This window comes from Cervus elaphus, chromosome 23 (assembly GCF_910594005.1).
Source record: "Cervus elaphus chromosome 23, mCerEla1.1, whole genome shotgun sequence".
Taxonomy (NCBI): Eukaryota; Metazoa; Chordata; class Mammalia; order Artiodactyla; family Cervidae; genus Cervus; species Cervus elaphus.
In genome coordinates this window covers 57,156,138-57,182,725 of record NC_057837.1, presented here as the reverse complement: position 1 = coordinate 57,182,725, position 26,588 = coordinate 57,156,138, and the positions used below count along the sequence as shown (strand labels likewise).

At 46.9% G+C, this 26,588-nt stretch overlaps 2 protein-coding genes across 8 annotated transcripts in view; both read left to right on the top strand.

The window, feature by feature from the left end:
- The window catches only part of LOC122681795 (neuroendocrine secretory protein 55), a 59,393-nt gene extending 43,860 nt beyond the window's left edge, over positions 1-15,533 (top strand). Inside the window, exons 2-3 of one of the 2 annotated variants that reach the window (XM_043884237.1) lie at positions 8,221-8,293; positions 15,507-15,533. The gene's annotated coding sequence lies outside the window, so the exon portion shown is untranslated. Of the gene's footprint in view, positions 1-8,220; positions 8,294-15,503 lie in introns of both variants that reach the window. The other variant, XM_043884235.1, reaches the window with a different exon arrangement.
- The window catches only part of LOC122681791 (guanine nucleotide-binding protein G(s) subunit alpha isoforms short), a 65,923-nt gene extending 43,222 nt beyond the window's left edge, over positions 1-22,701 (top strand). The window contains exons 1-13 of one of the 6 annotated variants that reach the window (XM_043884230.1): positions 1,988-2,049; positions 8,221-8,293; positions 11,233-11,277; positions 15,504-15,561; positions 15,648-15,767; positions 17,532-17,629; positions 20,745-20,799; positions 20,931-21,004; positions 21,128-21,186; positions 21,295-21,415; positions 21,571-21,701; positions 21,917-21,984; positions 22,207-22,701. In XM_043884230.1, the coding sequence (XP_043740165.1) occupies positions 8,259-8,293; positions 11,233-11,277; positions 15,504-15,561; positions 15,648-15,767; positions 17,532-17,629; positions 20,745-20,799; positions 20,931-21,004; positions 21,128-21,186; positions 21,295-21,415; positions 21,571-21,701; positions 21,917-21,984; positions 22,207-22,353 (1,011 nt within the window). In that variant the 5' untranslated portion in view covers positions 1,988-2,049; positions 8,221-8,258 and the 3' untranslated portion in view covers positions 22,354-22,701. Of the gene's footprint in view, positions 1-1,987; positions 2,050-4,078; positions 4,542-8,220; positions 8,294-11,232; positions 11,278-15,503; positions 15,562-15,647; positions 15,768-17,531; positions 17,630-20,744; positions 20,800-20,930; positions 21,005-21,127; positions 21,187-21,294; positions 21,416-21,570; positions 21,702-21,916; positions 21,985-22,206 lie in introns of those variants that run through there. The other 5 variants (XM_043884226.1, XM_043884225.1, XM_043884229.1 and 2 more) reach the window with 5 other exon arrangements.
- Positions 22,702-26,588: the final 3,887 nt, after the last annotated feature.

The window sequence follows — 26,588 nt, the reverse complement described above, 5'->3', positions numbered from 1 at the left end:
GGTTTTTATTTAATAGGTAAAGATACAAAACTCAATCTTTAGGTAGTTTCTAATCTAGCTGGCGAATGATTAAGTCATAGTTTCAGACAGCCTTACTGTGGAATTTATTTATGAGAACACTCCGGTCTATAGGGTGAATATTTTTATCCGGTTTTGTTTTGGTGGATGGCAGTTCCTTTGAGGTTTCTGTCGACAGAAGGTGTATTTTTGTGTGGAAAGAGAGGACATATCCAGAGCGTGATCAGAACCTGGCTGATTTGGGAATGGGGGTGGAAGGGCAAACACAGCAACTTTTCTGCAGAGTCCGAGAATGTCTGGACCCTGCTGTCAGGAGAGGTAGCAGATATAGACCATGAGAGTCTGGCGTGAAGATTTCGCTTCCTGTTCTTAATTCCGAGTGTTCTCTGCTGACTTTGAATTGCCCTCACCATCTCTCATGAAGTGAGGCCTTGTAGAAATGGGGAAGGGGGGTGCAGAGGTGTACCTGATGGGGTCAACAACAAATAATAGGTGACACCTTCATCTGTCACACCTTTTCTTATTTTGAGTTGAGCAAACTGGGGGAAGGGGGGAATTTCAACAGTCCCGTTGAATGATTAACAGTGCCTTTCTATTTTCAAAGAAAAACTATAGGGACAATTTACTCAAGGCCTCTGACCCAACCAATCAATCACCCCACCCCCCTAGGTATGTTAGCTGTGTTTCCATTTACAAATAGGCTGTTTTCTTTTTATCACTCCAACTTTTATCCAAAGTTTTAATGACTGTTTCAAAGTGAAAGAAACTTAAAGAACAGAGAGAGTAGTAGTCGTGAATACTTGTGAATTTGGGTTGACTGGCAGGTGGCCTGTCAACCACCAAAGGCAGTTGCCAAGGTCTTAGACTGACGTCCTGGCTACTCTTGACTCACCTGGGCACAAAGTGGGCTGTTGGGACCAAACTTTTATTGAATGAATGAATGAATTGTACCCAAGCAGACACCCGCTTGACTTCAAACGACTCAACCAAGGTCCCAGGAAAAGCGAGCTGCCTCCGAGCCGTTGAGGACTGACTCGGTGTCACTGCCCTTAACCCACTGCGCTCAGTCTGCCATATCCTTAAATGGGACAGTGCTGTGGTGGGGTGGGGGAAACACTTCAAAGTTTTTAAACAATTCTCAAACAAATTCATGATCAATAAACTACTTTTCCATCTGTTCCAGAACACCCCCAGCCACCACAGCCCGCAGGCCCAGCCACGGATAACTGGGACACCCTGGCCCACCACCTCGCCAACTCTGGAGGACTCCAAGGGCGCCGACCCCGCGACCTGGCCACCAGCGCTTGGCTCTTGCGTCGCCGGCTTCCCCTGGCGATGATGCCGGTCCCGCACTCATATCACACCGCACATCACCTATCGAGTGCCGCGATTAATTAGTGCCGACACCTACCTCCGCGGGCGCGCGCCGCTGGGAGGGAGGGCTGGGTGGCCGGCCCCGCGCACGCTAACCGGGAAGCGGGAGGTAAGGAGGCGCGTGGCCGGGCGAGCGCCGCCGTCGCACACTTTGCACGCCGCTCAGGGCTACACCACTCACCGAAAATTGGGAGGCAGGTCTGGGAGGCGGGGTCCGGCGCCCACCGACTTGGGCGCCCCCGAGACCCCCAGCGCCGCATCCCCCACGCCCCGTGCACACACCCGCGTAGCCCCCCGCACCCGCCCGCACCCTCGGGGTGCATGGCAGCCCGTTTAGGCACGTCCTCGGCGGGCCGATTTTTCGGCTTCCCCTTCGGTTTATAGGGGCCACCACGGTGGGTCCGTCCTCTGAAGAGAGGCTGGGGCGTCATCGGGCCGCTTAGGAGCGCTGCTCTCCGGCGGCACGCTCAGTCGCGTCGGCACCGCGGAGCGGGCTGCGTCAGGTGGCCGGCCCGGCGCGCTGCTCGCTCGCTGGCTCTCCGGCTCCCGGCGGCGGCGCCGCGGCTGGAGCGAAGCCTCCCGGCACGGGGCGGCGGCGGGCGGCCGGCAGGCAGGCAGGCAGGCACTGCCTTGCGTGTGAGTGCACCTCACTCACATGTAAGTCCGGGGGCACCGTGGCCTCCCGCGGAAGTGCGAGTCGCCCGGCGCGGGGCAACAGCCACCGGGGCCGGGACAGGGCAGGGGCGCCCCGGCGCTACCGCCCTGCCCGAGCCTGCGGGGCACCCCCCAATTCTCTTTCTTCTCTTCTCTTTTCTCCATTGGCGTGCCCAAGAGCCTAACCAAGGAGCGTCTGAGGGTAACAGCAAACTCGTGCCATCGCGCCTTCTGCACTTTTTCTTTTTTGAGTTGTTTGACATTTCTTGGTGCTTTTTGATTTCTCGTATTGTTGGGTGCTTTTTGGTTTGTTCTCGCCCCCTTTTCGTTTGCTCATCCGTTTTGGCGCTAACTCTTAGGCAGCCAGCCCAGCAGCCCGGACGAAGCCCGGCAGCCGCGCTCCGCGGCCCCCCGGGACAGAGCCGCGGGGATCGCAACAGACTCCCCCGACACGGGGCGCACGGGGTCCGGCCAGCCCGAGGCCGGGGGCAAACAGGGCGCCCGGGCCAGGCGAGAGCCAGGCACCCCGAGGTGGCCAAGCCATCATGCTGAAGATGGCCATGAAACTCAAAGCTCGAGCGTTGGAGAGCGAGAGGAAGACAGCGTTGGCTGCGGCCGAGGTGGCTGCCGAAGCTGCGGCGGTGGCTGCAGCGCTGGCCGAGCAGCGCGCGTCGCGGAAGAAAGGGGTCGCCGAGAAGCCCCCGAAGAAGTCGGAGCAAGAGGCGCCCGGCGAGAAGTTGCTGACCGAAAAAGAGCGGCGGAAGATGGAGAAGAAGCTGCTGGAGCAGAGAAAAAAAGAGGAGAAGAAGAAGGAGAAGGAGAGGAAGAAGTTGGAGAAGATGCAGAAGAAGATGAAGAAGAAGGGGCTAGAAGCCCAGGAGGCGGCCCGAGGCCCGGAGGTCGCCGCCGCGGCCGGCGCCGCCGCCGCCGTCGAGGGCGCCGCGGAGGGCGCCGCCGGGGTCGGCGTGGGCGCCGGCGCCGGGGCCACGAGTAGGATCTGGATTGAGTGGGACACGGACTCAAGTGACGAGGACGACGACTACGACGACGACGAGGTCGACGACGACTACGACGACTTGTTCGACGCCCTGCGAGGATTCAGGAGCGCCATGTGGGGGTCTGGGCGGCTGGAGATGAGCGCGCTGAGCGCCCACCTGCCACTGCTGACCTTCCTGGTCTTCTCTGCGCGCAACCCCGCGTGGGTGCTGGACTTTCTAATGCACCCGAACCCGGACGAGGGCAGCGGCTGCGGCTTCTTTTTCGGGGCGACCTGCTGCTTCCGAATGTTCCTGGGCTGCGCCTTCTTTTCCTTCGTGGGCGGCCCGGCCAAGCGCAGAGGCCGAGGGCACTCTGGGGCCTCGAGTGCCTTCGGGTCCGGCCCTGGCGCCCGTCGCCGGGGGCGCGAGGAGCGGCTCATCTAAGTCAGACCCCCCGCCCCCGCCCCCAGACACCACCATCGCTGTGTAGTGTGGAGTTTTATTGAGTATTTGTGTATGTGTGTTTGGACACATTTTCTTTTTCGGTTGCTCTGTCCTTTGGTTCGTGCTCGCCTCGCTTTTTCCACACTTCCCTGCTCTCTAGCTCTCTCTGTGTCTCTCACTTCTTTTCGAAAATTTTCCTAAGTCCGGGCTCTGGCTCGCACTCCCTCCCCTTCCGCCCACCCCGGCCCCTCGGCGGCGCCCGCGGGAGGGGAGGGGGGCGCTCGGCCTCGGGGGCCGCAGGGCGACGCGGCCCGGGGGGTGGAGCGTTGGCGTCGTGCGAGGGGTCGTCACCGGCTCGGAGACGCCCCCTCTCCCCCCGGAGGCCGGGCCCGCTTGGGGCCCAAGCCAGGGGGGGCGAGGGGGCGTCTCCCGGGCCTGTCCCGTCCCGGGCCGGACGCGGGCGGAGGGACCCCCCTCCCCGGGTACCCGGGGGGGGCGCCTCCCTCCGCCAGCTCCCGCCCTCCCCGCCGCCGCGGCCGCTCCTCATCCCTCCTCCTCCTCCTTCCACCCCCCTCGCCGCCGCCGCCTCCGCCTCCCCCCGCCTCCCCCCGCCCGCCGCGGAGCTCTGGGTCGGGGCGGCGGCGGGGCTCCGGCCGAGGCAATAAGAGCGGCGGCGGCGGCAGCGGCGGCAGCAGCGCCCGCAGCTCCGTCTCAGGTCCGCCTCGCTCCGCGGCGGCCATCAGACCCCTGGGCTCAAGCTCGAGGGGTTGGGAGCCGCGCGCTCTGCTCGAACACAGCGACACCGCCCTCCCCGCGCGCTCCTCCCCGAGGAGCCGAGTCCGCGCCCGGCCCGCCCGCCCGGTGCTGCCCCGGCCCTCTCGGCCCGCGTGAGGCCGCCCGCGCCCGGCCCCGCCGCCGCCGCCGCCGCCGCCGCCATGGGCTGTCTCGGAAACAGCAAGACCGAGGACCAGCGCAACGAGGAGAAGGCGCAGCGCGAGGCCAACAAGAAGATCGAGAAGCAGCTGCAGAAGGACAAGCAGGTCTACCGGGCCACGCACCGTCTGCTGCTGCTGGGTAAGGGCGGGGCGGGGGGCGCCGGCCCCGGCCCGGCCCGGGGGGGCCCCTCAGGGCGCCCCGCAGGCCGCGCGCGCCGAGCCCGCCCCTCGCCCCGGGCGCGCGCTCCCGAGCCCGCCGCCCGCCCGCGGGCTCAGCCTCTGGGGGGCGAGGCCGGAAGGGGGACCCCGGGGCGCCATTCGGCCGGGCGGGGGCCTGAAATAGGGCGGGGGGCCGTGGCGACGCGGGCGCGGGGCTCCCTGCCCTGGCCGCCCGCTCCCGGTCTCTCTCCCGTCTTCCCCGCGCCCTCCTCTCTCTCTCTCTCTCTCTCCGCGAGGCCTACACGGCGCCGGGGCTTCGGGTGCGTGTTGGGGAGGGGGAGGGGGAGTCCCACAGGGCTCGGGAGACTGCGACAAAAAGAGGGTTTCGGGGACAGGAAATGGGGTGGCGGGCCACGGGAGGGGGACCCGCCTCCGTGGGGTGTGTGATTTGTCGGGAGAGGGACAGGGAGAAAGCCAGCCAGCCGGGTGGGGGGCACGCCGCGGTGGCGGAGGGGGCCTCGTCGAGGGGAGGTTCGGCGAGGGAAGTGGCCGTAGAGAGTTGGGGGGGGCGGGTGACATCAGCCCCTCGGAAGGGCTCCGGGTGGTAAAGGTGGTGCAGCGAGGGGGAGGGGGCGCGGGCGAGTCGTGGCGCCGGAGCCGAGGGGGGGGGCGGGGGGCGGGAGGAGGCTGCGCGGCGGCCGCTGGGCGCGACTTGGTGCGTTTGGGGCAGGACACCCTGTGTGCGCGGAGCAGACGTGTCCCGGGCCGGGTCGGGCCGTGGAAGGAAGCGAAGGAGAATCGAATAAAATAAGGCCGAAAAAAAAAAAAAATGGAGTTAGTACGCTGAAGTGCCCAGTGAAGCCAAATGACACGTCATTTTACAGTATGACCTTTTTTTCCCCTTCCAGATATGCAGGCTTTTTGAAAAGCAAAGAAGAGAATTAATTGTAGCAGCTGCCGCCCACCCCCCCCCCCAACAGCAGCGCCCCCCCCCCCATAAACCATTAGCGCACACACATTTTCCTGTTAGTCGGCCACATTGAGAGCGCTTTGTGAAAAAAGGAGGAAAAAAAAAAAAAAAAGACATGCACAAATCAAAACTGGAAAATGACATTTGTCTGTAAATGGCTTCTTGGTCTGGAAATGGCGTGGTTTTTTTTTTTTTTTTTGTCCTTTTCAAGGTGGGGGGGGGAGGGAATCCAGCGCACTTGAAGGAGAAGACTTTTTTTCCAGGTGGAAGGAGAGAATACATTAATTAGTAGTTTGTCAAGTGACATTTGGTTGTTCGGTTTGGGGTTTTCTCTTTTGATTGCGGTTTTTCATCTTTGGCAAAAAAAAATAAATAAAGGCATGGGGGGGGGGCTGTTAACTCTAAGGAGATGGCCTTTCCCCCGTTTTTCTTAAAGGTGCTGATTTGGAAAAATAAAAGAAGCATAAAAGAAATTGTTGAAATGACCAGAAGAATTACACAAGCATTAATTAGCATGGAAGTTTTCCACTTCCTTAGTAATTTGGCTATCTGAGTGAATTTGCTAGGTTAAGACCTAGTTCAGGGTCACATATCAACAAAAGAGCTTGATTATAAAGAATAAAATGTAAAGGGCTGTTTTTCCTTTGTGGTGGCGTCTCCTTTGCTTTTGGGGGACGGGTCATGTCTTTGTTCTCCTGGGTCCAGATTTATGTAAAGCAGAAAATTATTAAGTGAAAATAAGTCTCTTTGGTGTTTATGCATTTGCAATTACAGTAATTAAATGGTACCTATGTTGAGCTGTTGTCAAAACTTCTAAAGGTGGAATTATGGTGTGTGAATATTAATTGCGTATAACTTGATTTCAAAGTATAAGCCTAGAAAAGTCTAGAATCTTTCCTAGGAACACTCTTGCTATCTGAATACTTATTTTAAATAAGTGATGCGAATGGTACCTTAAATTTATAACACCTTTGCACAGTGATCATAGTCTCCCCTTAATTTGAGACTGTTAACTCTGAATGCACCGGGCATCACTAGGCTAACCTGCCCCAGGTGTCCTAATCCTATTATCATAAAAAACCTCTGGCATGGGGCTTTGCAGCCTGGGTCAGTGCCACGCATTTTACATCTGTAAATGGTGATTCTCACCAAATGATGCCCCCTACCCAAAAAAGGAGGAAACATAATGATGCCCAGGATCCTCTTTTTTTAATTTATGAAATAAAATTTCAATTACAGGGCCACAGAAGATCTTGCAGTAGTTTTTCAGTTTCTCCGATTTCCTAAATGTGGAAACTGAGGCACGGACCTCTGTGCATGTAAAAGAGGTGCTACGAATTTTAACACGAAACAATATTGGAGATTCTGATTAATATTATGTATTCTCTTCAATAGTACCGTTAATATTTTAATTTGTGAGAGTTAGGCTCATTAAGATAGAATGTTTGCTTTGAAATCAATGTTTCTGTGGAAACTAATTTTAACTTTTTATAGATATTGATTACAGCCTTGTGAAAAGGCAAGAGAAGGAGGAATGCTTTGCTCTCTGGGCAGTAAAACAAAACAATAAAAAGTGAAAAGGGGCTAAAAAACCAAATAGGTTTGTGTGGGAGGGGGGCAAAAATTGCCCACTCAGGATTATTTGTTGGAGAGAGTATCCATTTACAGAGGCCGAGAAACTAGCAATCCTCCTCCTAGCTTGGTGGAACTATGTTTTTTCCATAAAATACATGTTTTTACAAATTTAAGGTGATTTCAAATGGGGGCATACGCCCTTTTTCTAGCTCTGTTAGTCGTGAAGGGCTTGGAATCATTGAAAATTCAGTCGTTTTCAGGAATATTTTCCCTTATGATTAAAGTCTTGTCCTTTTTAACATGTTATTAATAGGGTTGTTCTCAAGCACTATATTTAAATATTTTTCAAGAAGACAGCAAATCGATGGTCTTTCATCTCCCCCCCACCCCCAAATGGTTGTTATGTCCAGAGAGGGTTTAGCTTTAGAAAAATAAAGTTTGCAGTGAAAAGGGGGGAGGGGTGTGGAGAAGTGGATCAAATGGAATATTGTGGGGCTAAGGGGGTGGTTTTTAAGTAGCCCAGGGGACAAGAACCCTGCAGACAAAACAGCTACTTTGAGAAAATGTTGGAGAGCTGCTGCGTCAGTTTAGATCTGGGGGCACCATAGGGGTCTGGGCATTGTCTGTGAACCCTGGGGTATTTTAACCATGAAACAGCTGACAAACAATGAATTATGTGCCCATATACATTAAGGTGTACGTTTTTACCAGTGAACGCTCCTAGTTCAAAGATCCAGTTTCATAGTTATAACTGTAATTTTCTTACCTCCCCCCACCATGACAAAATTGCATCATTCTTTCTGTGCCCACCCCACAAATTTTAAAACAACTAAAAGAAAGAAAACACCTAAACAAACCAAAACCTTTAATTCTTGTTTGTTGTTCCGATGGTGAAATACTGCAGGTACACACAAAGTTGGATGTTTATTTCATTTTTTCTGCGTCGAAATGTCAAGGAAATTTGCACGTCTCTTATTTTGCTTCTGTTTTGCGTGTTGCTTCTATGAAGAAAACAGCAGTAGTGTCTCTCTCTCTCTCTCTCCCTCTCTCTCCTCCTTGCCCAAAGTGTGTAAAATGCCTCTTTCTTAACCTGAGACTTACTTTCATTTTCTAGGTGCTGGAGAATCTGGTAAAAGCACCATTGTGAAGCAAATGAGGATCCTGCATGTTAATGGGTTTAATGGAGAGTAAGTGTCAAATCTGTACCAAGGGCAAGGTTCAGAGTACCACATTTTATACTAACCTTTAGGAAGTTTAGGTAGCTTTTAGGGACTGGGCAGCCAATGTCCGCTTAATTTTTTCAGCCCACATTACCAGGAAAGAGCTCTTTCGGGGCTCTTTTCCTCCGTTTTTACTCTCTGGTGCAGCAACAAGCAGTAATAGTAATAAAGCCCCTGTGTTGGCCCCATGACAGGTCTGCGGTAGGTTTTGGTGCAGTGGGTCTCCAACGTGGCTGACAGCAGCCCTGGCCATCCGTTTGCCTGGCCACGCTGACCACTGCAGAGCTGGTCCCCACCCCCAGCACATTGCAGCGCAATGCACCAGTGCAGGATGTTTTACACTATTAGGGAAACATTGTTTCAATAATATTCTCACATAAAACAAAGTGGGAAGAGTCAGCCCTTGTTAGTAATTCTTCATTCCCCCGCCCCCCCCTTTGGAATTATTACGGGCAAATCATCATTTCCCTTTTTAAAAATCGATGATCTTGCCTAAATAAAACAAAAAGATATTTAAATAATGGAAAGGCTGGGAGTTAGGTACTTCCGGCCAGACCTAGGGGCACTTTTGCCTTTGAAAAGTCCTTCAAGGCATCTTGCTTTAGGACAATGTGACAATACCGCAGTGAGAATAAAGGTGAAAAGAGAGAGTGCATATATGAAGATGTAAACTATAGAGAAGAATGCAAATAAGGGGCATAGGTCTCCCCAGACCCACGTGTACTTTCCGAGGGCTGGTAAGGGTAGTTAACCTTACAGTCACTTGCAGGCACTGGTTTGCAGTTAACTAGTTGGTTAGCAGTCCTATTCCTTTTCTTAAACCTGGGCTCAATTTAAAATTGCATTCCCCTTAAGTTTCCAAAGGGGAGGTTGAGTCAGAGGGGCATAGTTTTAATTCAGTTATGCACCAACCCCTCCCTCCAGCAAACTAATAAAGACCAGTTACTGTCTCCTACTATGCACTTACACAGGGGAAAACAGGGATGAATTTTATCACCTATTAGAAGTAAAAGAACTGCGGGAGGCAGCTCTTTATGGAAAATTCTAGAATTTCTCAGACCAAATAATCACCGAGGGGTAAGGTAGAGAAAAGGATGACATCATCCATACAAATGGACATTTAGTTTAGGATGCTTTTTAAGTTTAAAATTTAGAGGGATGAGCTCTTTTACCAGTTTTATGAATGGCTCTCCCAATGAGTTACTGGTATTCAAGTACATGTTGATTAAGTCACGTTCACATGTCACAAACCAATTCTGAAATTCTTAATTTGACACACCTTTCGGTAAAGCCCTGCCACCAGAGATTGCTGCCTGTCAATTAAAACAAAAAGCCTGAAATAGGCTTTTTGCTGTGATTTTGTAATTTAAAGAAAAACCTTGCATAATTTTCCCTCCAGCAACTTTCCGGGGAGCGCTGCTTCAGGAGGCTTGTTAAGCAAAAATAATTTGACCATGTACCCTCTAGATAAATATTTTGATTAAAACTGGATGTGGCCTGCATTTTTAAAAGGATGCAGCAGCCACTGTTTACCTTAGCTCAGGTCCAATAGAAGATAGGACATCCTTGAAATAATTCACTTAAAGTTTTATTACTCTGTGGATTGCCCTAAAATTGTTTAATTTTTAGAGAAAAGTTTCTCCCCCCTAAGTGAGCCTGTCTGTAATGCAGACGAGGCATTTAAACCAGCACTTCTCTTTTCTGAGTTTTTTTTTTTTTTTTTTTCCCGAAAGAGGAAGAGACATTCCCAGTTTGCCTGTTTGTAGAGGAAGCCATAGGTAATCTCTGAGGATGTTAAATTTAGCCTGTGAAAGTGACATACAGGGGAATTCTTTATGTGAGCCTAGAAACCTTATTTTTATCTCATACAAATGAGCCTCCTTTTTTCTTTTTCCTCGCTGCGGTATTGCAACAAAGGCGGTTTCCTTCTCCACTAGGAATTCCCTGCCAAGTGAGGACATCCGTCCACCCAAGGGGTTTCTGTGTGGTGGCTCAGGGTCTCTGCCTCCTTGCTCCGTAAACGTGCGCTTTGTCAGGGCTGGGCTGAGCTATTATATTTGCCTTAACTGTCCGCAGACTGCTGTGCCGAGTACCTCTGCATATTAATCTGACCTTCACAAACACAGAGGTCAAATGCGGATTTTCCTAACTCAACGCTAGCTAACTGTCTTCCTTACATTTGGGGGTGAGGGGAGTGCCATTAACACTGGATGAGCTAATAAGCTAATCAATTACAACACCTGGTATACAGCTTAAGCCATCCTGCCCCTCCCACCTCTAAGAAGGAGTTCCTGCCAATCACGAAGATTGGGTTTGGGGAGGGAGGGGCTTGGTGGTAGTGGGTTTTATTCTTTTTTTTTTTTTGCTGTGTGCCTCACAGTTCAGGCACACTTTTAATTGATGACAATTTGTGGGGAACAATTGTATAGAAATAAAAACATAGGTAGCTGCCCAGGTCCAAGAAGGGAGGGAATTAATAATGCACTAGGAAAACACGGGCCCAAAATCATGGACCTTTGTGTGTTCAGTACAACACGGCGAATGAGGTCTTGGGACCATCAGGGGCCTTACGCGCTGCTATATTCTCCAAAGAACTGTGAGATAAATCACTGCGTTAGCTCCCTGATGCATGTACATTTAGTGAAAGCACAAGAAAATAATTATCCGTCCCTCCTGTACCTGACGGAAGTCTCCAGAGGGTTCTGCTAATGCTGCAGTGAAGGTGTGGAATTCTTCCCTCCATGGCCTGCAGTCTCAGTAGACGTGCCAATTTAGCCATGAAGGCGACCTAAGAATTAACGGGAGGATGGCGGCCGTTTGTTTAGGAATGTAGGGAGGCTGTGTGGGGTTTTTGTGAAATTGCGGTGCCTTGCAGATTAGGTGAGCTTTCAATCTCTCTTTAAAAGGGGCGGCGAAGAGGACCCGCAGGCTGCAAGGAGCAACAGCGATGGGTAGGCACATTGAAAAACAGAAAAACTTTCACACACACACACCTGATACACAAAGATCATACGGGGAAACAGGACACAGAGACCCGGGAAGAAAACCAAAATCATTTAAGGGCCATCAGCCATCTTGGTATATACATTTGCAAACAACACAATTTCTTGTCATTTCAGAGCAAATGAAGTGCAAAACAGGTTTTTTTTGTTTTGTTTTGTTTTTTTGGCCATCTTTAAAGTATAATTAGATCCAGCTGGGGGAAAGCTATAGACTTAAGCATTAAGACGGTCAGTTTAGGATTTCAAAAATCGATAGTTTCTATTCCCCACCCCCAGCTCTCCATTTGAATTGGCTACTTATTTTAAAAACTGGCTACTTGTTTTTAAAACTACTAAATTCTATCTACCCTGTGGCTGGTCTGATGTTAAAATTTCAGACCTCTTTGGGGAAAAAAAAAAACTTTTTACCTCTATGAAAATACATGGTGCCGCACCGTCCTTAATTGGGCGGGGGGAGATAAATGCTTGGCACCTTGAGGAGGAGGGAGGTCATTGTTGAGAATGATCTCGAAAAGTCTCTGGTCTTTTTAAAATTGACATTTTATCGAGTGGACAGGAAATTAATGATGGCCTCCATCTTTTTCCACTCATTATCAAATTATTTTTTTTTCCCTTCACTTCCTGCATCCACACTGCCCATCACACTCACACATACACGCATGCCAGGTAACTCTCCCAAGCACTGCTCTTCGTATGCAGCATGCAGTGAGGGAGCAGCTCTTTGTCCTGAGAACATTCAGAGCCAACTGACCTAGCCTAGGGCACCTCAAAAATAGCTTGTGACTTGGGAGGGGAGGGGCAAAGGAGACTGGGGGGTCGGGACCAAGTAACTGACACATGTTTGTTCATCTGTTTTTTTTAGACTATATAACCCCTAGATGATGGCTTCAATTTCTCATCTTCCCGGCTATGTCCTATCACACTTTGCATGCTGGAATTGCCCGTCTTAGGAACTTCTAATAAGAATACTATTCTGTTGTGGGGGGGTGGGGGGATGGGGCCCCAACACCTAACTGCTAAAGATAACTAAAAAAAAAAAAAAAAAAAAAAAATTAAAAAAAAAAAACAAAAATCAACAAAAAAAGTAATCCCTAATTGATAAATATGTAGTGTATCAACCACCCAAAGCATCTACATAAACAGTGATTGACAGCTTACTGTACCAAAAGTTGGCATTTGAGAGCTATGACCCCTCTCTATTGAACCACCTCCCTATTGAACCACCTCCTGTGTACTTCCTAGATGCTATGCTAGATCCCTGACTGAACCCTACTAATAACTACTAATGGCCTGCTCTTCTATCTGTGACTCTGTTCTACAAGTAAAACTTAAGTATTAACAAATGTGATAAATAAAAATTCTCTGCATGTCTCAGCAATCCCTGTATCTTGCGTCTGTCTTCTGTCTTCCTTCTTTTGTCTGTCTGCCCACCCCCCATAAAAAGAAAAGCATAAAGATAAAAGGTATAGGAGTCAGTATACAACATAGCCTTCCCCTACTTGGCGGGGTGGGGCGGGGGAGGGGGGGGGTGACCATCTCTTAAAATTTGAACCCAGCATATAAAGCAGCCCTGATCTTAGGCTTTATACATGTTGGGGGGAGGGGGTGTTACAAAATCCAAACAGTACTTCCAGCCCCCACTTTTCATCCATCAGAATTCTGTATGTAGTTGATATACCTTTTGGCTTTCAGTACTTCAAAGACCTATGAAGAACTTTCTCTGAGAATGTCACAATCAATGTTAAATTCATTAAGCGATAGTAAAAATTATGATAGACCTGCCAACCCCCAGTATAATATCTCCATCTACATAGTAATTGCTTCAATGGAGGAATTTTTGTTTTAGTATTACACACCCGAATTAGATTTCAGATTTCTATTTTAGCTGTTTTATACTTGATATACTCCCACACCTATTCACATACGTAGATGAATACTGAACACGTTCTCAGAATATCCGTATTTAAGACTGGAAGTTTTCCAATTACCATACTACTACGTAGACCAAAATATCAAACTGAATGAAAGAACCAGGTTTCTGGAAATAACTTTTCTCTTGCTTTGGGCTCATTTGGGCATTAATACCCAGACATACATAATTTTAACTATCGTGGGACCTTAAAACCAAACCTCCAAGGCTCTCATTACTATGGAAATGGAGCTTCTTTCTAATGAATGGGAATGGGACTGTCCTGTGGGGTTTTAACTTTGAATTCCTGTATGCAGGTTGGGGACAAACATGTAGCGCCAAGTCGGGACACTATTAGTAATTTCAGAAACTCACAGAGGGGGTCAGAATGAGATCCCTTTAAATCTAGGCTGGTTGCATTAAGAGTCATGGGTTTGGGGCACAAATCCCCCACTCCTGGTTGGCAGCACAGCTCTCCTGGAGTTTTCCCACCTTGCAGCACTTTTATTAAAGAGCCATGAGGGGGTTCCTGGTACCATCTGTAGCCCTGCACCCACAAAGCATACACCTCTAAAGCCCCTGATGAGGGCAGTACCTCTAAACTAGCTCCCCCCATTCAGATACGAGACGGGCAGTGTCTCAGTGGCCAGTTGCACCCTGGGGCAGGGATGAAATGAGATCATTCAGAAAACGAGAGCCCACCGCTCAAACGAATATGCAAAAGGCTTATTTTGAAAGGAAAGGCCAGGTTCTCCGGTGGGCGGGGCTTTGCAGGCGATCACATAGCCACACCCCCGACCCAGGAGCCGCCTCTTGCTTCCCACGTCACACTGACCTCCCGGCTCGGCTGCTCTTGCTGTTAACAGCCCCTCTCCGCGTGTCCTCTACGCTGATGTCCTGTCGTGTCTTGACCCCTGGGGGGCTATGAGTTTAATAATTTCTACCTCCATCCCAGTACTCTAGGTGAATTAACCCCGTGAATACATCAACAACTGGATTCCAGAGATTTCTTTTAAAAACCCCCAGCAAGAAAAAGATAAGCCCTGTCCCCTTCTGCCTCTGTCACTGGGACCCTCCGTCCCGTCCCATCCCCTGAGGACAGCACTGTGACATCTTTGTGACACCACTGTCACCTCCCAGGACCTGATACACAGTAGGTGTGTCGTGCATGTGGACCAACCCCCTAGCCCACAGGTGACCCACTCTGGGCAATACTGTGGCAAGATTTATACTCTGAGCAAGAGGTCCCTAACCCCTAAAAACACAACCCCAAAGAACCTTTCTTGGCTGTGTTTGATGATGGACAGTGTCTGAAGACATGGGGACAAGCACAACATCGGGGTTCCCCAGAGTCAAAGGGCCTTTACCTGTGGCCCCAGGGATCCTGAAAGTAGCTGGTTCCACACAAACCACACCTGCCCTCCCAGGTGTGCAAGTTAAAATCAGAATTAAAAAGTGAAGCCACTAACATCTACTTAACCATGGGGCATAGGCCACACTGCCTCCCTCCCCTTCCCCCCACAAGTCCCAGATCTTAGACTTCCAGGGAGGGGTGGCAGAATTCCATTTTACCCTATTCACATCAAGGGATCAATGTATATTAACATCATCAACTAGAAATATTGTCCACTGCTGCTGGCCGCATAGAGGGACACACAATGCTTACAATAAATAAAAACAGGGCCCTTAAGTCTATAATTAACACTACCACCTACATTTCATTCACTGCTGGTCCCTACGCTAATCCAGTGACTGACGAAGCCCCAAGGCACACCATGGCCTTTCCCCACCTTCCTAACCCTACAATAACACCCCCACCCCCGCCAAAAGCTTCAGGACAGGGATGCCTGGCCTGCTGCAGTCCATGGGTTGCAAAGAGTCAGACACAACTGAGCAACTGAACCCCCAATAGGGATGCTAATAAAGACCAGTAGGAACCTTTTAGGAAGTGCTAGTATGCAGTGGGGGCCACAAGAGGGTAGAAGCCCCTCTGAATGGTAAATAACCAGTCCACACTTATGGTACAGTAGCTACAATCCTTGTCTAGATGCTTGGGGTCTGCCCCACTTGGGCGTGTCCTCAAGACACAATGTGTGGTTATCATTTGAAACCACCATTATTCAGGAACCTCCAACCTCAGCACAGATCTGAACCCCCCACTCCTTCGAGAACAGAATACTATTTTAGTTGGAAAGTCGTGATTGAAACGACACTGTGAGTCAACGTGATGCAATATGATTTTTTTTTTTCCTTTTCAATCCCACTGTAGTGAGAAGGCCACCAAAGTGCAGGACATCAAAAACAACCTGAAAGAGGCCATTGAAGTACGTGCCTAGTCCTTTTCTGTCATTTCTTTTGGCCTCCCTTTCAGACAGTGCTCTCCCCCTGACCTTTGCTCCATCATTTTCAGACCATCGTGGCCGCCATGAGCAACCTGGTGCCCCCTGTGGAGCTGGCCAACCCTGAGAACCAGTTCAGAGTGGATTACATTCTGAGCGTGATGAACGTGCCGGACTTTGATTTCCCTCCCGTAAGCCAAGCCTGCACCCCCTCCCCACACCACCAGGGACTCCCCCACTACTCTTCCACAAAACCCAGTTTGCACACTGCCAGCAAAACCCAGTTCTTTGACACTGTTAGGAAACAGTTAACCCATTAAGAATCTTTAAAGGACAGCAACAACTAGTAATAATCTTTAGGGCTTTTTTCAACACGATTGAGCAAAGTTCTGTCACCCCTTGTCAGTCTTGACCCACTCCTCTCCACAAGTAAACATCCCAGTTCAGTACTACTGTTCCCACTGCATTGGACAGTAAATTTTCACAGAAGAAAAAGTCATGAGTTGTGGCAGCCTTAATTATTCCCTTATACACGTCTTGTGACGAAGTACTGTATGCTGAGTATGGCACAGAAATGCTAATTGTCTAGCTGACTGAAACTATTCTGATATAAAGAAATGAAGTGCCAGCTCTGAATTTTATAAATGGGAGATATTCTCATTTTAGACAATTTGCCATTTAGCTGTTATTAAATTTTTTTCTAAAATCAGTCCTTGCCTTGGGGCAAATGAAGTCTTTTCTCATTATTATTAATAAAAATAATTACAAAAGGCCCTCACCTAAATGTCATAACACAGGGATTGTCTTCTCTGTTCCCTGGCTGGCGTGCAGGACACTTTTTGCACAGATTTGTCAGCTCCATAAAGAACTATTTTTAGGGAACAGAGAACCGCCCATGCCCTAAGCATATATGTTTTGACCCTTAGTGGGGGAAGAATAGTTTATAAGAGGGGAACAGGAAACAAGATGGAAAGATGGGCCAGTTTATAAGGTCCAGAAGGAAAAGACTTGTCTATGGCAAAAACAATGACTTATTGTTGCCTTTTGTCAGGATTTCGTGGGAATTTGTATTTGTATATTTTAAATGGGTTTGGCTGCAAACGTCTCCTATCCAGGAAGCAGTATTAATAAGTATGGCTAGGTGAATTCTCTTAAATAAGAAAAAATAGAAGAGTCAAGCAGTAAACACAGCATACATAATGCCCAACACAGACTCTTCTGTGATTCTATAGCTCTAATAGGAGAAAAAAGGCAGCCCATTTAAAATGCACCAGGATGGTGACTCTTACGAGTCCTCCCATTGAGCTTTTGACCCTTTTCTTGCTGCATTCACATTGCAGAAAAACCTTTTCTTCCCTTGTAAGGGAAGATTGCCCCCATATAATTAAATTTTTTTTTTAATTTTTTTTTCATCAGATGACATATGAACTGTGACCTATTGCAGTTTAAAACCAGGCAGAGGTCATTTGCTCCTTTGATTGATAGGCATTGACTGACAAGGTCAGATTTGCCAATGACTCCCAATCATAATATTTCTTGCTAAAATTCACACTTCCCTGGAAGGAAAACTGCGGTCTCACCACATCTTCATAAATGAGATGTCTCATCTCCATGACATCAAATCATTTATTGGCAAAGTCCTAAGTAGCTTATATTCCTTCTAGGTAAGCAATTGTGTGAAGAAAGAAACTTATTCACTAGTTTAGTTTGGCCCTTCATCCCACTCCCAAAAAGTATAGGGTGAAAACTACCCAAGACCAGTAATCCACAATAAGAGATCAGCTGGTCTCAATTTCCAAATACGTGTAGCTCGTCGAAGTTCTTTATGAACACTCACTCCTTAGTTTGCCTCGAAACGGAATAATCGCACCCAGGGTTGGTGGCAGGGTGGATTCTGGTCTCACTTAGTGGGAGCAGCCCCCGTGTCTGAACATTCCCTCTCTGTTCACTTCCAGGAATTCTACGAGCATGCCAAGGCTCTCTGGGAGGATGAAGGGGTGCGTGCCTGCTATGAGCGCTCCAACGAGTACCAGCTGATTGACTGCGCCCAGTAGTAAGTACACTGTCTCCACATCAGTGCGCACACGCATGCACACACACACACACACACACACACACGAACGCATGGAGAACATCCTAAAAACCACAACTCGCACTGTTCAAGTTACTTTTCAGAGAAGCCAGCCAGTTATTCCCACCTGCAGTTTGAAAGTTCTAGTCCAATTCACTGGTTTTATAAAGCCCTTAATTGCACTTTTTAGTGCAGTGACATTATTTTTAAACAAACAGGTAATGCCTGGTAGAGCAAAATGATAATTACCTGCAGTAAAGTGATGTTCATAATTAATTACCTTGAAGTAATTAATTGAATTGACCTCAAAGCATGTGGGGAGATAGGACAGCTTTCACACTTTGGATAAGGTAGAACTATCATATTTTATTGCTGTAATTTAAAAACATGACAAAGAGGAACAGTGTGGCAAAAATAGGCCTCCCCCCTCCTTCGTGGCCATTCCGTTGCTTGCTGTTTCTACTATCAGGTAAGTGACTGTGGTAGCTGCCAGAGTCCAATATGTCTAGTTCATCTAGAGTTGGGTATTGTGTTGAATTCCATTTCCTATCCTTATTGATTCATTCACACCGGGCTTAATTCAAGGATGCTCCCCCCATGGGGTCCTTGCTGTGTCCCTTCATGGGCTCTCTTCCAGTGATGGGGTAAACACAGCTGGAAAGTTGCCTTTTAAATAGTTTACGACCTTCCTTATCCTGTACATAATATAGCAAATATGTGATGTTCAGAGCCATAAAAGATATTTTAAAGGTATCGTTTGTTTGCTGATGTTGCACAAATGTACTCAGCAGTCTCAGTTATCATATATTCTCAAGTTGGATTGTCTTTTATGACTAGGGGAAGGGCAAGAGATATTTGTGATGTTTCAGCCTCTCTTATGTAAGTAACTGAAACACACACAATTTTGCTATTGAAAATATTAAGTAACCAGGAACACGGTACCCGGCTGGCTCACAAAAAGCTAAAATTGCATTACTTAGGAGCCCCACGCCTGAGGAACTTATGAAAACCACTTGAATAAACAGGAGGGAGGAAGAGGTGACAGTGCTCCAGCTGCAAACGCAAAGCAAGTGCCCCAGATTCCTGTTATCTACACATCACAAGAGCTTATGTTAGGGGCTGTGAAGCCTATCAATTTCTCTCTCCCTGGCCCTGCTTTCCCATTGGAAGTGCATTTGATTATTTTCAGTTGTCACACCTATAGCTATTTTGTGATTTCATATACAAGCAAATCTGTATATTTTTTCAATGAGTAAGAAAAAAAAAAAGTCCATCTTGGCCAGTCTCTGTGACATCCCCCCCCACCCCCACCCCCTCTTCAACAAAGTCTCTGATTTTCTCAAAAGTTTGAGCTTAAAGCTGGAAGTGCTAATTATAGTAATGCAAAACAAATGGAAATCCTGGAATTGTTTGCCTTTTGTAGTTTGGATCCAAGTCAGAAGTACAGGTACAAGATTAGAAGGATTTAACCATCCCGGTTTGGAGTGCTCTGGGAGGGGGCAGGGTGTAACAACTTCATTAATTAACAGTTTAGCCAGCTTTTTTTTTTTAAATCTCACACCATTTAAAAGTTGTGTTTTTTTTTTTTTTAAAGCAACACTCAATTACTCCTGCAACTTTATCTGAAAAAGGCAACATTTGCAGTTTATGGAAAGTTTTAAGGAAACTCTAAGAAAAAGAGAACACAGCTCAAATTTTATAAAATGTCTTCCCCAGACCAATGATTAAAAAGCAGCTCTGCCCCTGCAGTGACCAGTGTGTTTCTGGTTTCACTGCCTTTATGTTAAAAAGTTGATCTACTGCTACCTTGCCCATTTCTTAAGGTGCCTGTTTTTATTTGTTGAGCAGGGGTTTGGCTGGCCCCACTCCAGATGTCTCTCTCACAAGATTTGGTGCTGATGGTCTATTTTTAGAACTGTGGTTCTGTTGCCATGGCAACATGCTGGAGGCCAGGGCGGCTGGGGAGCTATTTCTGGACTGGTACTGTAATGTAAGACTGATTGGGCAAGTTAGTATATCCTCTAAGCCAGACTAACTTTAAACTGGTAAAAAGGAAGGAGGAAAGAAGAAAAAAAGGTACAGAATTTCTTTAAATAGACTTTTCTTTCTTTGTGATTTTCTTCCTCTGATTAGCCCACTTTAAAATAATTCCAGACCCCTCCCCCCAAGGGGGCGGGGAGCTGGTTTTAACATTAACACAGTAATTCGTGTTTTAGAAGTTATTTTTCCTAACAGTGTTATCTAGTCTGGCAACACAAGCGAGGTACTTTTTGCTTTGGGGACAGTGTATAGCTGTGGAGAGGGGGGTAGAAAACACTGCTTTTCCCGATAAAGCTTTCTCATCATTAAGGATGGCCCCTAAGACCTCCACCCCTCCACTGTGCAGTGCTCCCAGCCTGAATAAGGGCCCCTAAGCTGGGTGACTGTGAGGGTTTTTGAAAACGCTAAAGTTTAATATCTGGACTGTGCTATTTCATAGACCAAGTAGAACGGAAGGGAACTTTGTGTCTGTTTCCTGTTCAGTGTGGTAAGGGCCCAGCCCCTTCTTACAAGTAGAAGGAAGGGATACCCTTTCTGAGTAACTCAAACAATCTCATTTTCATTAGTCCCTTGGGAGGGAAAAAAAAATCCTTGCTGCTTTTAAATGTGCCATTTTTTTCTTCTTTCATTTTTTAAAACACTGCATGACAGGAAGGGTACAATTTTCAGACTACTTGCCATTTTAATCAAAGCCAAACAATTTGACTTTAACTCAGTCATTATCAAATGGCACAAAATCAATCAGCTGATTGATTTGCACAGAACTAGCCTTTTAAAATTAAAACAAGGCCAGGAGAGCCGACTCCGAGTTCCTGATTCCTAGACCTACTACTGCTCAGCCAGGTACATTTATCTTATATTATCTTTGCTCTAACCTCTCTAAAGCATAAGCTTGGAATCATAAGCTTCATGAACACACACAAAATTCCCACTGACTTAACGCCATGGAACTGTGGGGTGATCATTTCCATTAGTTGGTCTTTGCAGAGAGGCAGGAATAGTGGGTGGACGAAGTGGCATGAGCATGTGGTCACCCTGGTGCCTCTTTTTCTCCCAGCTTCCTGGACAAGATTGATGTCATCAAGCAGGATGACTACGTGCCCAGCGACCAGGTACGCACACGTTCTCACACGCAGAGGACTCAGAGCCCTCTGTCCCCACTAACTGGCAACTCCAGGTTGGCAGTTATTAACGGGTTTTAGTTGGTGTCACTGAGACCCCTTGACCTGAGATTCTGTTTTAGGATCTGCTTCGCTGCCGTGTCCTGACTTCTGGAATCTTTGAGACCAAGTTCCAGGTGGACAAAGTCAACTTCCAGTAAGTAAATGGTTCCCTTTAAAAAAAAAAAAAAGATATCTTTTTTTATCGTTCCCTCTGGTAGGGAGAGCAGTGGACCATTGTTGGCCCTTTGAGTGACCAGGTATCATTTCTCTCCTGCAGCATGTTTGACGTGGGTGGCCAGCGCGATGAACGCCGCAAATGGATCCAATGCTTCAATGGTACGGAAGCCATGTTCTTCTCTGCTCTTTAAGGACATTGTGCTTTTCTAATTGTTAAGGATCACTTTCTCTGATGACATGCCTTATGTGTGCTTTCTTGTGCTGAAGATGTGACTGCCATCATCTTCGTGGTTGCCAGCAGCAGCTACAACATGGTCATTCGGGAGGACAACCAGACCAACCGCCTGCAGGAGGCTCTGAACCTCTTCAAGAGCATCTGGAACAACAGGTTTGTGCAGTGACGGCCCCCTCCCATCTCCTCCCTACTGATGTCAAGGTCAATAGAAGAGAATCTTGTACAAGTTCTTGTGCAAGCATCTCAAACCACTTGCAAAAAGAATACTCTCTTTTCCTGGGCAATAAACCTGCTTCCCTCTTTCTTAGATGGCTGCGCACCATCTCTGTGATTCTGTTCCTCAACAAGCAAGATCTGCTGGCTGAGAAAGTCCTTGCTGGAAAATCGAAGATTGAGGACTACTTTCCAGAATTTGCTCGCTACACTACTCCTGAGGATGGTATGTATGGCCTTCTGCAGTTGATTAGTACCCATTGGTCCCATAGGGTCTTGCATATGTTAAAGATTTCTGTTCTTGATTTTAAAAATGAATGATCTCTAAGAATGGAACTCCACTTCCCCAGCCGCCACCACCATACTATAAGGGGCCTGTAGGGGGAGCAAAAGAATCTCATTCTAATTACTTAAGTAACAAAATATTTATATTCTTTGCAGCGACTCCCGAGCCCGGAGAGGACCCACGCGTGACCCGGGCCAAGTACTTCATTCGAGATGAATTTCTGGTGAGTAGAGACTGTTTACTTAATTCTAAATCTGAGGATCAAACCATCCAGTTCCTCCATGTTATTTCACCGATAGCCAGCGTGACTCTTAGACTTTGTGCCCTTCTGTTGGGGATTGTTTCAACATAATGTCAATAACTGGTGGGCAGAACGTGGTAGGTGACATCTACTGGTGAGTTACTGGCGAGGTGGCACTAACCACCATTCCCTCTGTCCCCACAGAGAATCAGCACTGCTAGTGGAGATGGGCGCCACTACTGCTACCCTCACTTCACCTGCGCTGTGGACACCGAGAACATCCGCCGTGTGTTCAACGACTGCCGTGACATCATCCAGCGCATGCACCTCCGTCAGTATGAGCTGCTCTAAGAAGGGAACCTCAAAATTTAGTTAAGGCCTTAAGCACAGTTAATTAAAAGTAAGATATAATGTACACGCAGTTGATCACCCACCATAGGGCATGATTAACAAAGCAACCTTTCCTTTCCCTCAAGTGATTTTGCGAAACCCCCTTTACCCTACAGCTTGCTTAAATATTCTAAATTTAGAAAGCTTAAGGCGGCCTATAGATTAAGGTTAAGAAAAAAAGGCCACAAATGTTCCCTTCTCTCTTTAAGTAACTAATAGCAGCAAACAGAAATAAATAAATGCAGCAAATGAAATAAATATCGTGTTGTGCAGCATTAAAAAAATCAATAAAAATTAAATGTAAGCAAAGATGTGACTCCTGTGAATTATTTGCAGTTTCGAGCAAACACGCACTGTTCAGGGTTTGGACTACATCAAAAGTTGGGAGGCCCCTATGTTTAGGTGACAAGGCTCCAAGGTTGTAAGTGGGTGTAAAATCTTGCCACACTTTTTGTTGACCTAATCTTGGGTTTCTGAAAACAATTTTCAGACAATACCAAATGTCCACCCTGTCCTCCTCCCAAACCCATTCCCAGAAGAAAACCACTAAGGTCCATCAAAAAATTCTATACTTTGATCATTGCTGCCCTATCCAAGTATTCTACCAACTTATACCTTTATATACTGTCTCATGGTGTGCCTACTTACCTACTCTCCCCAAAATAGGTGTCTGCTTTTCAGCTCTCTGTCCGTCCAACATCTCAATTGGGTGGGAGGAATTTAGTAATGCAGTTTCAAATCAAGTGGATTTACTCAAGAAATAGTGTACAATGTATATTAAATCATCACACAGCACACACTAAATATATTAAAATTTGTCAATTATAACTCAGTAAAAATGGTGGGGGGAGGGGGGTGGGAGGTAGGGGGCCGGGGAGGAATAAAGCTGGTACAAAGCTATCAAATAGTTACAAACAAATGGTATAGTGATTTGGGGAAAAATTAGGTTGGATCCCTATCTCATTCCATATATAAATGAACTCAATGTGCAGCAAACATGTATGTTTAAATACAGAAAGTTACTTTAAAAATGGCTATCTTTACAATTAAAATCTTGGTTTATAGAAGGCCTCTCTAAGCATGACCTAAGATTAAAAAAATTTAAATGGGGGGAAGACTGTAAAAAAATTAAAATCAAATATGAATGGGGGCACGGGTGGGAACTTGGTAAAAATATGAAAGAAAGGATTCATTTCCCTAATAGGCAAAGAGCTCTTAAGCATTAATAAGTAAGCCCATCACAAAAATGGGCAAGGTACATGAACAAGCAATTTTACTTTTTAAGAAGTTACAAATAACTAATTACCTCTACCTCATCTCATACACAGATGAACTCAGTGGGTCAAACACATGTTTAAATATAAAAATGTACTTTAAAAATAGTGATTTTTACAATTAAAATCTTAGTTTATAGAAGACCTCTCTAAGCATGACCTAAGGTTAAGAAATATAAAGCAGGAGTGGGGAGATGGGAGAGGACTGTACATAAAATATGAATCAGGGTGGGGGTAGGGGTGGAAACTGGGTAACAATATGTAAGAAAGAATTAATTATCCTAATTAGCAAAGAGCTCTTAAGAATTAATAAGCAAGCCATCACAAAAATGGGCAAGATACATGAACAAGCAATTTTAATTTTAAAAAAGCTGCAAATAACTATCTCTACCTCATCCCACACACAAATGAACTCAGTGTTGGTCAAACACATAAGTTGAAATACAAACATGTATGTTTAAAATGGTGATTTTTACAATTAAAATCTTAAGGAAGTCCCCTGTAAGCATGACCTCAGATTAAAAAAATATAAAGTGGGGGTGGGGAGGTGGGGTGGGAGACGGCTACACAAAACTTAAAATCAAATAAGAATGGGGTTGGGGTGGACTCTGGGTAAAAATACATAAGAAAGGATTAATTTCCCTAATAAGCAAAAAGCTCTTATTTAATAAGCCATCACAAAAATGGGCAAGATACATGAACAAGCAATTTTACTTTTTAAAAAAGTACAAATAACTAATTATCTCTACATCATCCCATACACAAATGAACTCAGTGTTGGGCAAACACATATGTTTAAACACAAACAGGTACTTTTAAAATGGTGATTTTTACAACTGAAATCTTAGTTTATAGAAGGCCCATCTAAGCATGACCTAAGATTAAAAAAATGTATAGTGGGAGTGGGGGATGGAGTAGGAGAGGGCTGTATAAAATGTAAGATCAAATATGAATGGGGGTGGGGGTGGAACTGGGTAAAAATATGTAAGAAAGGATTAATTTGCCTAATAAGCAAAGAACCTCTAAGAATTAATAAGCAAGCCATCACAAAAATGGGCAAGGTATATGAACAAGCAATTTTACTTTTTAAAAAGGTACAAATAACTATCCCTACCCTCATTCCATACACAAATGGACTCAATGTTGGTCAAAAACATATATTTAAATATAAAAATATATCTTTAAAATGGCTACCTTAAAAATAAAATATTGGTTTATAGAAGGTATAAGCATGACATAAGATTTAAAAACCATAAAGGGGGGGTTGGCCAAGGAGAGTACAAAACTTAAATGTGAATGGGGGCGGGGGTGAAGACTGGGTAAAAATCTACAACAACAGGTTAATTTCCCTCATAAGCAAAGAGTTAAGAATAAACAAGCCCATCACAAAAATGAGCAAGGTACAAGAACAAGCAATTTCACTTTCTAAAAAGGTACAACTAACTAACTAACATTGGGGAAACCATGCAGCTTCACTCATAATGAAGTGAAAGGGAATGGGCACCAGCACTCATGGGTCCCACACCAAACTCACTGAATCCTTGATGGGTTAAGGCTTGGACCTGAGATTCTCTTGGGCTCCCTATAGTCCTTCATCCCCAGGCTCATCCCTTAAGCTCATGGTCACCCATGGTGTGGCTTCCCAGAAGGTTGGGAGGGAGAGACCAGCTCACCCCCAGCATCAACCATTGCACCCTCTGAAACAGGCCAAATGGGACATCAGTTAAGTTGACTCTGTACATCAGGCCCAAACCCTATTTCCTGTTCTATTTTCCAGGTCAAATTAATCCCAGCCAATTACTCCTCAAGCTCAGTACTGCAGAGGTGAGCAAAGAGTGTGCCACCGAGGGCAAGAAAAGTAGCAAACACCCCCTATCCATTAACCTTCCCAAAGTTCCTATGTAACATTCATTCCACGTAAAAATTGTGTGCTTACTAGCGAGATTTCATGACAAAATGACACTCAAAAGCCACCCAAATGAACATACAATCGACATGAGTGCCTGCTATGCAAATACATCCAAAGACCCCTTATATTCACATAATCCTCCAAAGTACCCCAAATAAACACTAAACCCTTGGCAACAACTACAGGACCAGCCCACCATAAAAACACCCATCCAGGTAAAGTGCTGGCAGAGAATAGCTCCCAAGCCCCTCTTCCAAGATGGCCGCCCGGAGGCCCCACCCACCCAGGGATTCTAGAACCTTCTCCGAATAATCCACTTTCAGTTGCCATAGCGGTGGCCACATATCCATCACAGTTAGGAAACAAACTCTCAGGCTATAGAACATGTATATGTGAAAAATGCAATCGCAGAACCCCAGGCCCTTGCTGATCAAAGCTGGCAGAGATTGTGATGACGTCCAGAAGGAAGGTAATAAGAATCACAGTTATCCAGCATCTACCAGGCACCCATCAGCGCCTAACCAAGCAAGGTCCGCTGTTTCCGCCGTTTTTACCAATGACTAAACATGGCCTAGAGAGGCCAAAGTAACTTGCCCCAAGAAAGGTTAGTAAGCAGGGAAGATGGGCTTCAAACTCAGGTAGCCAAAGCCCACTGTTTGGCTGCTATCTGGTCCTATAGTTGTAGACAATACGGGAAAAGAGAGAGGGTCTCCTGCTAGTCTTTCCAGGATGTCAGTTGTGGGGAGACCATGACCCAGGACCCCAAGGGGAAATCCTGCATGGCTCCATTGGATTCCATAGCCGGTGGTGATGGGGGTAGAGAGATTCATGAGTAGGCAGCAGAGTGGAAGGGAGGAGTGTCCTGCTCCCTCAGAGTGACACTGGACACAGGCCCCAACCCAGGGATTGAACCTGCATCTCCTATGTCTCCTGCATTGCAGGCAGATTCTTTACCACTAATAATAAACCACTAAGTGGCCTGATGAAGCTTTAGTTTGAAGAAGGTCTAGAAT